The sequence below is a fragment of the Rhipicephalus microplus genome, chromosome 5, assembly GCF_043290135.1.
Source record: "Rhipicephalus microplus isolate Deutch F79 chromosome 5, USDA_Rmic, whole genome shotgun sequence".
Classification (NCBI taxonomy): domain Eukaryota; kingdom Metazoa; phylum Arthropoda; class Arachnida; order Ixodida; family Ixodidae; genus Rhipicephalus; species Rhipicephalus microplus.
In genome coordinates, this window is record NC_134704.1 from 115,630,152 (window position 1) to 115,640,899 (window position 10,748).

A 10,748-nucleotide genomic window follows, 5' to 3' on the forward strand; every position below is an offset into this window, starting at 1 on the left:
GGGCTCCGGAAATTTTGACCACCTGGGGTTCTTTAACGTGCACCCAAATCTGAGCACACGGGCCTACGACATTTCCGCCTCCATCGGAAATGCAGCCGCCGCAGCCGGGATTTGAACGCGCGACCTGCGGGTCAGCAGCCGAGTACCTTAGCCACCAGACCACCGTGGCGGGGCTCCATCACACTGCTAATCACCACAATGTTGTCGATATTTAAATATGTCCTATGTGTAGCGATGTGCTCAAAAATAAAAACTATAGTGGGTGATTAGCCATGCCAAGTTTGCAATTCCTGACGGCTTTCTCAATTTTCGAATATTTGTGACTTTGCAGTAGAAATATACTTGTCATCATTACCTGCTTTTAAGATATAGTGAAATACATTGATATATTTAATTTAAACGGATATCTGAAGCATCAAATTTTACATGTTCCTTATCTGAAAACCATAATACACTTGTATCTATTAAAGATTAACTATATTTTCCGCTTGAAAGAGTGAAAAAAAAACGATTGCCAAGTGGTTGAGACATCCTTCATAACAACCAATTTGCATAAAAATTGGCGCTTTTGAACATCGTGTACACAAACGCCGAGCAAAAAACTGGGGTTTCGGGCTGCGCGAAAACTGGGAGGAACACGACGAAGCTCACGACAATGGTGCACAGTGTCGCCTTTGCTATTAAGATGGCGGCTTCTGCCGGCAGGCGACTGCACAGGTTCCGAAGTTAGGGAACCGGTTTTCACCAACGAGGCACTGGTGCTGCCGCAGTGTGGCCAACGAAGAGCGGTAACACCTCATGCGGCCGTCTTCGGACGACACGTGGGCGAAGTACGGGTACTTGAGGTGGCGTCGACCGCAGGCCACTAGGTCAGGTTTTGCGCAGCGGGGTCCATGGTGTGGATCTCGGCAACGCCTCTCGCACTCTTTGGCCGTTGCGAACACCATACTTCCGTTGGCTGGGCAGCCACCAGAAGGAAAGGACCAGGGCACGCACTTGCTGTGGTCGTAGTACCACCAGTCGGACAGGACATCTCGCCTATACACAGCGAATGACGCGGAAGAATTTCGAAGCAGGGCCACATACACTGTATCGTTTACGCTATGGTATTACCGTATCGTGCTAAATGTCCTATTTCTCTGCGTGCGGCAGAGAGATGAGATACTAGTAGCAGTATAGTAGAGGTGGTGCAGGATAAGACAGCAACGTGGCGACTACGACGACGTGGTATTTTTGTATTTATTGCATGCTAAATCCACTTCTCCTTGAAATGCCATCCTCACATTTCATTGACGCTAGAGGTTTCAGAAATCGTATCATGCGAGTGGCTGGTTAGATGAGCAATAACGAATGCTGGACAACGGGCTAAACAAGATAAAATAAGGTGGTTTATGCAGTAATTGGTTAGAGAGTTTTATGGAGGCCACAGGAATAATAAATAAGACGTATTCTAATGGTTATGTTGGCTTCCATATGTGCTCGTGGGGTCGCCAGTAGTACTCCGTGGCTGTATGACACCTAACAAGAACTGCAACACACCGCCACTAACCATACGGAACGATCAGAACTTTACATTGCTGGACGACTTATTGACTATGAATGCTAACGTTATTCAGAACCTGACAGTACTAAAGAGATTCCTTTCCTGTTCTGCTCTCCCTTCACAGTTCAGGTCTGTAGTGGAAAACACAGATGGAGACATATCGTAAGATATCCTATACATACCTTGCGCAACGCGTGAACATCGGCTTGCCGAAGCACTTGCCAGCCGGGTGCGTGGTAGAAATGCAACTGTGAACGCAGTGTTCCAGGGTGGCAAACCTGTTTGTTCCTCTGGTGCAGACGTTCACCCCATTGGACTCGTAACACATGTTGGTATCGGGTAGGTAGAAAAATTCGCGCTGAGCACGCCGGCAGTAAGTGTAGAATGCATGACTACACTTAGGAAGGATCTGCACGCAAGGAAGCAAGAGCCATTTGCGTTAAAGGGACCAACAGCTATTTTTTATGGTGCCTATTTTCTTCAGTGCAAAGTAAATCCTAACGATACCTTAAATCAAATAAACATTTACGTCAGAGTGAAAGCTCAATGAATGACATCTAAAATGACAATATTATCAACGACAGTGCCCTACTTACCGAGAAATTAAAGTAAATTCACAAGAGCACAAGCGCTGCAGTAGGACATTTTCAATATGATCCGGATGACATCAGAAGGACCGCCTACAATTAATCATTAGTAATCGATCTAACCGCACTAAAAAGAACTTTCCGTACATCAAGAGACGCAATAAAATGCTCCTAGTTCGTTTCTGCTTGAATCATGAAAAAAAGAACCGCCTGTGGTTACTATAGAGAATGATGTGAGTGGTTCTTAAATTCAATTTTCACGTGGTTACACGGGACAGGTGGTGTCATCTACCGGGTGCAGTTTAAACAAAAAAAATGTCTGCAATCTCGAAGCCAATGACGGGAAATTGATCAATGGCCGTTGTTGCTGCTGTGGCTCCCGCTGCTTTCGGTCTGCTGATACTAGTGCAGTAAAGCCTGGCAAGGTTGTGCACGGCAATAGTGACGTGAATCGGTCCGGTTGGTCTGCCTTTTTATCGGGTAATTTGAAGTGCGCTAACCCAATGCGGACCACTAAAACGTGTTTTTAATTCAAAATGGGCCCATTTTTGGCACAAAAGTAACACTACGAGGTTTCTGGACTGCTACTTCAACAATCAACGTCGACTTAATATTTGCCTTTAGTGTCCATTTAAGGACTAACCACACGTATCCGTCACAGCGCATCAGTGCGAAGCCTTTTGACGTGGCGCCGCGTCCTCTCTCAGTAGAGAGGGGAGACCGCTAGGTGGCGTCGAGGAGTGCAGACGTGAAAACATCAACCCCCGTTTTTCTAAATGTTTTCGGTTGTTTTTTTTTCTGCAAGATCACTTGACTTTCTGCTGATTCGAACTAGCAAGCTTTGCGGTTTCACTGTAGATGCCATTTTTGGCATTTAGTGAACTCTTGGACATCTTTTTGGACTTCAAATTTGAGAAGCGGCGAGCGTCTCCGCTAAGCCTAACCATGCCCAGGGTTGGTGAGGAGTACGGCCGTTAGACAAAGCCAAGGGCCTGACCAGACGCGGCAGCTGCTGCATCATCTTCCGTACGCCGTAGCCGACAACCTGACACTGAAAATGCTTTCCACCATAACCATGGAATGAATGAAACTAAGTGCGGAGATCTTCGACGGACCAGGATGGGCCACCACCATGCGACGCCGTTAGACAGACGACTCCGCCGAACGAGGAGCTGGCCACTGGGACGGTCGAGCACAACAGCCAACCGAAGCATTCCAGGGGCTTCAACAAGAGTCAATTGGCACTACATCGAGTGGTATCTGCTTCCAGGCTACCCCGCCTACCCAATGACCTGATCAGGGTAATCATGAGACCAAGAGAAGGATTGGACATAGCCAGAGTTGACCTCGTTCTGCTGGTGAGAGCCGTCATCATGGCCGCGAAGATCGCCGATGAACAAGCACGGGAGGACACGTTATGCCCAGACAAAACGCAAAACATCGTTATTTCTACACCTCACCAAAATAATGCCACATCATACGTGAGCGTGCAGAAACTACACAAACCAAGGCTCGTTCGAAATTGCCACAATCGTGGCCGCGCCCGATATACCATGCAGGGCCGTCATCAAGAACGTTGACCTCTCCCTTGACGACACAGCGCTCAAATCCCTGATTGTGCACGACCGAAATTATTCTGCCGTCGAGGCAAGACGCATAAAAAAACCAAGTCGTCACAATTCTCTTAGACGGGTTGCGTGTTCTGAACACAGTGATGTGCGGAACCGCCATGGTTCCCTGCTCGCTCTACAAGCGAGCGACAAGTCGATTTTTGCAGAACGTGCAGAGGAGTCGGTCGTCGCGCCGATGTTGGCCTGCACACAAACGCAACGAGCAAGAAATGTCACAACTGCGGTGAAACGCTACAAGAAGACGGCGTGCATGACTGCGAGCCGAAATGCAAGCTGACGTTCAACATCCGTCACGCCCTGCCACAACCAGGTGCTGGTACAGGCACCTCGAGCGTTCATCACCGTTTTCCATACAGGGGAAGATCCCGATCTAGAGGGCATTCCTGATCCAGAGGGCGTTCTCGTTCTGGAGGATGCCCCTCAACCCTGTCGAGATTCAACAACCACCTGCCATCTCAAGAGTGCTCGAGATCCCGATAAAGAACCAGACCAGCAGCCACGTAGCTGCCGCAGCAGATGCTTAACAATGACTCCTGGGCCAGCAGGGTTAAAGGTGCATCACAAAGCACAAGTAGCCAGCCCAAAGGTAAGGCACAGCCATAGCATGCTCCTGATTCTCGCATACTAGTGCTTGAACAAGAAAACAGGGCGCTCAAGAAGGAGCTTGAAGAGCTCCGGGCCTCAATAGCTAGAATAGAGAGCAGCCACGGAATTAACCAGTCGAGCTCACCGGCACAACCGACAACACGCATACAACAAATGATCCACAACACACACAAAGGCAAAGCCGTAGACAGCGACAGCGATACGACGGAGGAGGTCGAGATGGTCTCGAGCAATAAAAAAGCCCCACTGACAAACACAGAGTCTGCAATAACTAAATTCAACGACAAAATTGATGCGTTGGTAAACACGCTTGCCAACTTTATGGAAACATTCAAGACTTCTACTGAAAAAGTTGACCAGAGGTTCGTGAGCCAGGAAAAGATGGTAGCCAACCCACCTGTGGTGGCTGTTCTTCAGAACCTAAGCGTGGAAAAACCAGTGGTTACAGCAAGCGTGCCGAGCATCACTTCTAGAGCTAAAGTCTGACCAGTCGAAGTACGCAATCTCGCGGAAGTAACGAGCCGTGACGCACACAAGCTACCAAGCCAAAATGGCCGCTGACCGTAACAACATTAAGATCTGGCAGGGGAACTGTAACTCACTTCAGAAAGGCAAAGCACTAGTAACACAACTATTGCTAGCCTATAAAAAAGCCACATATAATATTGCTACAGGAACGTGGAGAAAGCAAATTTGCTAAAAGCATTGGCATACAGGGGTACAGGTTAACCAGGCCAACCCTGCACCTCGAGCAGAACAAGACGCGAGGAGTGGCTACCTTCATCCGGAAGGACATAATGTTCACCGAAAAGGACGCCGCCGCATACAAAAAAGGCCTGGAAACGGTCAAGGGAGAAATCTTAGCACACAGGGCTGTTAAAACAAGCATCTTTGTACTCAAACTTTACAGTCTTCCATCATATAAGAAAAGAGACTTCAACAGATTGCTTACCTCCACGGTAAAAATGACGGGTGACAATTTGCTCATCGTAGCGGGTGATTTTAACGACAGGAGCACCAATTGGGGATACATAAAAAGTGAAGGCAAAGACACCAAGTTTGCACAAAGCGCAAATGCGCTGAACCTGCCGCTTATAAACGAACTTGCCCTCCTTTAAAGAAAAGGTAATTTGGTACAGCCGGACACAATGCCCGACTTAACCTTCACCAAGAACGTCAGAGCTACCTAGGATAACCTCGCAGAGGACCTAGGTAGCGACCACTGCATCCTGAAAATTACCATTGTGAACGAGGTCATAGCGCCAAGAAAATTCCTCATCACAGACAGGGACCAGTTTCGTAAAATAAGGGAGCAGAAGGGCAGTACAGAACTAGCGTATAAAGCCCTACTTCATGAAATAAAAATGGCAGCAAATGAGGCCACCAAAGAAGTCGAGACTCATGAATCCATCCAGGCCACGAACTCTCACCTGATCAGTTTGCTGCAGAAAAAGCATGAACTAAAAGAAGCGTGGCGTAAAAACAAGCTCTACAGACACTTACGCAAAAAAACGTGGCCCTTGGCCGTGAAATTATGTCTCACGCCAAAACGCTTTGCGCCCAGCAGTGTAACAGCACATGTGACGAAGCAGATCGCAAAATGCGGAGGGGAAGCAAATGGGGGCTGCTCAAACACATTATGGCGGACAGCGACAAACCCACCAGAGGCGGCACCCAGCTGCAAATTTAACGATTGGTGCACAAGCACGCCCAGGACAGTGGTAGATCGATCCCAAGCTCTCCTCAAAACGCTGGGCGAAAAATATCTCCCACTGGAAAGCAAAGCAGTAGCCTGGGAAAACGAAAATATCTCATATGGAGGTTGACCACAAGTAAAGCTAGACATTCAGTGAAGCTGAATTACGGTGCTCTACAGCAACTCAATGGCAGATCGGCGCCAGGGCCAGATGGCATCGACAATAAGCTGCTATAGAACTTTGACGATAAAGCAATCGTAATCATTACTAAGAAGATAAATGACACATGGGAAATGGGTACCGTGCCACAAGAATGGCGTATAGTGCCAAGGTTTCGCTCATCCCGAAACCATACCGCTGAGCATTGATAAGGCCCATATCACTCACATCTTTCGTTGGAAAAGTAGCTGAGCATGCAATACTCAACCGTATCATGGACCATATTGAAAACAATGGGCCCTTGTTACACAATATTATTGGCTTCTGCAGGGCCACGCAGGACTCCATGTTTATGCTTAGAGAGCACACATGTTACGGGCTCCTCCACGCGTCCAAAGACATATTAGCCCTGGACCTGGCCAGTGCCTTTGCCACCGTAAAACATGAACACATACTGGAAGAAATATTGCGCATGAACTTAGGCAAAAATTTTACAACTACATTAAAGCCTTTCTGGCCAACAAAACCGCCACAATACGCATAGGAGAGCAATGCGGTGAACCCGAACGACTCGGAAATACTGGCACCCCACTAGGGTCAGTGCTCTCGCCACTGATCTTTAATGTAACGATGGACATGTTTTCAGAGAAGCTCGCTCCAATACCATCTGTGCACCATGTCATATACGCGGATAATATTACCATATGGGTACATGTTGCCACTCATATGATGCATTGAAAGGAATCCTTCAAAAGCACAGACTACAACCAAAGAATTTCTTAGGCCAACTGGACTCGCACTCTTCTCCACCAAATCTACTCTAACGCTCTTTCACCCTCGACGAAATTCGCAAAAAGAGGAGCAGGAAGTATTGCTCAAAGCTGAGAACAACCAAATGATACCGCAAGTATACATGGTTAAGGTACTAGGGCCAACGTTAAGCGCCAAGGAGAGCCACAACATGGAACCACTCAAGCGGTTTGAAAAAAGCACGAACAATTTTGCAAGAGGCATTACTAGAATCGCCAACAAGAGGGCAGGCCTCCTTGAAGGCAACATCATGAAGGCGTATCATGCCTTTCTCGTAAGTCACGCAGCATACGCTTTCCAGTTTCTGAAACTTACGAAGGCTGAAATCATAAAGATCGACTTCATGCTCCGTAAGGGACTGAAAACGGCACTCGGCTTGCCTAATAGCACGAGCAACGAGAAACGCGAGCAATTGGGTCTGCACAACACGGCCGAAGAAAGTTTTGAGGCTGAGAGAGTGGCACAGATCACACGCCTGTCGATGACGCAGGCCGGCCAACTCATCCTCCGAGGCACAGGAATCCGCCCAATTTTATAACCAGAGAAAAGAACCAAACTTAGCAATGACGCTAGGAAACACATTAGAGTTGAGACAATCCTCCGCAACGTTCACCTAACGTTCAATAAAGGCCGAAGGAAGGACAGAGCGAGGGCGCTCATAAACAAGGCAAAAAACACGACACGCACGTGCTATTCGTAGATGCCGCCCGCTACTACGGCAGAGAGGCGTTTGCCATAGGGGTAGTTGATATAGACGGAAACCTCATAAACGCGGCAACCACCCAAACGACGAGGAAATGGCGATCGCGCTAGCCTTGCAAATCTGCCAAGCCCATTCCATAATGTACACAGACCCCAAGACCATGGCACGAACGTTCGCGGCTGGCCTAGTAGCTGGAAGCACAGCAAAACCCACCGTCAACGCATTGAGAGAGTACGAGAGCAAAGAAACTTATATTGAAGAAGAGAAAGCTCAAATTCCGGTATCCTGGTTCTCAGCCCATTTAGGACAGTTACCGAGACTCGACCACTGCAATCCCAACGAAAAGGCCAACCGCATGGCGCGTGAACTCGGACAACGACCCGTAGAGGGGTGGGCCGTATGGGAATCTCTGCAGATAGGACAAAACACTCACATACCATGAGATCACTTCACATTACCGGTGACAAAGACGTGCCGTCCCAGCACCACACCCAAAACTCAAGAAAGCACAAGCTCTAACTCTAAGAGTCTACCCTTACATAGAGTCGACCCCGACACAACACCCACATGCTCCCTTTGCAACCATCCCTATGGCAACTTCGAACACATGCTTTGGCTGTGCCCTACCCACAGCGCAGCACAACTAAATACCCAAGAGGCTTGGCAGGAAGCCCTCAAGAGTAACAAATACAAGCAGCAACTACAAGCGGTCTAGAAGGCCTGGGACATCGCTACAAGCCTTCGGCTGCGAGCTCCATCCTGCATGGGTGGAGCCTCCAGGCTGAATTAGGGGCGAAATGGCCCTTTATCAGCCTTCTCAGGATATGTTTAATAAAGTCAATCCCACTCACTCTCTCTGTAGAGGGAGTGCGCACATGGCTACGCGAAGCACGTGGCTCTCTCTCGGGCACGTGCTCTCTCCATATGAAAGAGGGCTCTATGCCGCGTCAAAAAGACACGCGCCGACGTGCTGCGACGTGTACGTGGGGTCAGGCCTTTGCCCGTCAATGTGTCTGATCCCGGAACGATAGAGTGGTGAACGCCGCGAAAGATTTGTAATCAGATTTTTTTTTCTATCTGCAGTGAATACGAACTCCTATGCTCACATGCTGCAAACAGTGAGTGCGTGGTGGTTTACTGTGCATGCGTGCACTCCGCGCGGATGTGCCACATCCCGACTTGTCCACTGGTGGCCGCGACGGCAGCACCGTTTTTCACGGTGATATTCCTTTTACAACATAAGTGGCACAAAACTGAGTGGGGCTGTATAATAATATACATTATCTAAGTTTGAGGACTGTCACGCACGACAGCATGAGACTAGGCACCCGTTTCAGCAAAGGAATCGACTCCATATTCCGTAATCCAGCTTCAAGGCTCTTTCGCTAGGCTGCGCAACAAGACGGTTTTGATAATTTTAAGCATGACTTGAAAATATAAAGCCTAATAACAACACAAGAAGAATGCTAGAATATGTCACAGTATATTATGTTTTTTTGTACTACGATACATACACACGTTCTGGCCATTTGTCGGTCACTTCGAGATGTAAAAATTGTAGTAATTTATTCCGTATTTTTGAAGTATATGTCTTTGTGTGTTAACAAAGACTTTGCCAAATTATTTCAAGATAACTAATTTTGCGTAGCCTCTTACAAAGTTCTGTACATGTAGTACACAAAAAATACAACATGAATGTGGAGAAAACTCGACTACTACACCAAGAAGTATGCCAACGTTAACTGAAATTGAAGTTTTGATACCGTAATTTTCATACACGTAAGTTTCAAAACGAAAAATGGTAATTACTCACTGCTTGCTGTAATAAAATGGCCCGGGTTTTTTTGCGTTCCTTCCGGCCACTCTTTTTACTCTTTCTGGAAGTTCCCTTGGGTGAAGAATGCGTCTTCAGAGCATGCTTGGTGTGTTTTGTCTTCAGACCTGGAGCCACGGTTTTAGCCCTGACCGTTGGTGCAGATGTTTCAATTAGCTTCGTTGCGCCCTCTGTCGTCACGCTCAGGTCAGTTTTTGCAGTGTCCTCGTTTCCTTTTTTTTCAGTCAACTTGCTCGTTGCCGGCGAGTCGCTAGCCGGAGACGTTTCTTTATGCATTTCATTGGCAGCTTCTCGCATTTTCTGCGTGACGGTGAGAGAGAACGCCACGCGGTGCGATGGTAACCGGGTTGAAATGCCGAGCAGGAACAAAGAAGCGACGACAAACGCTACACCTACCACGGGGGCGCACGTTGTCCAGGAGAACTTCTTTACTCGTTTGTCACCTCCCGACTTTGCAAGGCGGCGCCTAATGCGAGGAGGAATCAGGTCACTGTCACTCATCGCGTTGCAGATGCAGCAGTGGCCACTGCTGGACGTGGAGCTTGACGTCGAGTCACAACAGCTGCCGTCGCCCAGGTGGGAGTGTTGCCCTCGGAAAGAAAAAGACGCTGAGCTGTGACCCGAACGTGCTGGCTGCCCCACTGGCGACAGGGCTGGGTCTATGATCGTGTATTGTTTGTCGTTCGCCTCTTTCTGCTGCATCGTCGCGGCTTGTAGAGCAGAGCGCGTGAACTGCGGCCCGATTCCACGGGGTGGCTGAAGGCCACTCTTGGAAGGTCCGTAAACAGCCCCTGAAGCAGGCCACTGGCTTTGACTCGTCACTTGAAATGGGTTCTGGCTCCAACCCTGGACGTTGCCTGGTGTCGGATAGGCGTTTCGTACTGGCCGCATGTATTGCGGTAGGTCTGTTTGCTTCTTGCCATCCGTGTCGTCAATCTTCCGGTTGATGCCCTGCATGCTCTAGCAGTGGTGACTGCAGATGAAAACGGTCCTGCGAATTCGCCTTTTGGTGTAGTGGCCCAAGATGATCTGAAAGCTTGGTTTCTACAGGGACGAGGGCGTGCACGAGCGGCAAATCCTTGATGGTGATTGCTCACAAACGACACATACAAGGAAAGTTGATCATACTGGTGTGTATAGCGAAACATAAGAAAATGCTGCATTAATTGGTTTTTTCA

The 10,748-nt window shown here is 48.3% G+C and overlaps 1 protein-coding gene across 1 annotated transcript; it reads right to left on the reverse strand.

Annotated features, from left to right (window-relative positions):
* Positions 1–536: 536 nt before the first annotated feature.
* Positions 537–10,527, reverse strand: LOC142817542 (uncharacterized). The gene is made up of 3 exons (XM_075894575.1): positions 9,550–10,527; positions 1,726–1,952; positions 537–1,038 (listed from the first exon to the last, which is right to left on the reverse strand). The coding sequence occupies exons 1-3, from the start codon at positions 10,525–10,527 to the stop codon at positions 681–683; spliced, it is 1,563 nt and encodes a 520-aa protein (XP_075750690.1). The 3' UTR covers positions 537–680.
* Between the last annotated feature and the right edge of the window lie 221 nt (positions 10,528–10,748).

Coding starts and splice junctions, on each gene's coding strand:
- LOC142817542 (XM_075894575.1), bottom strand. CDS start 10,527: ATGCAGGGCATCAACCGGAAGATTGACGACACGGATGGCAAGAAGCAA. Junction 1,953..9,549: donor CCATTTTATTACAGCAAGCA/GTGAGTAATTAC, acceptor CCTTGCGTGCAG/ATCCTTCCTAAGTGTAGTCA. Junction 1,039..1,725: donor ATGTTCACGCGTTGCGCAAG/GTATGTATAGGA, acceptor CGCTGTGTATAG/GCGAGATGTCCTGTCCGACT.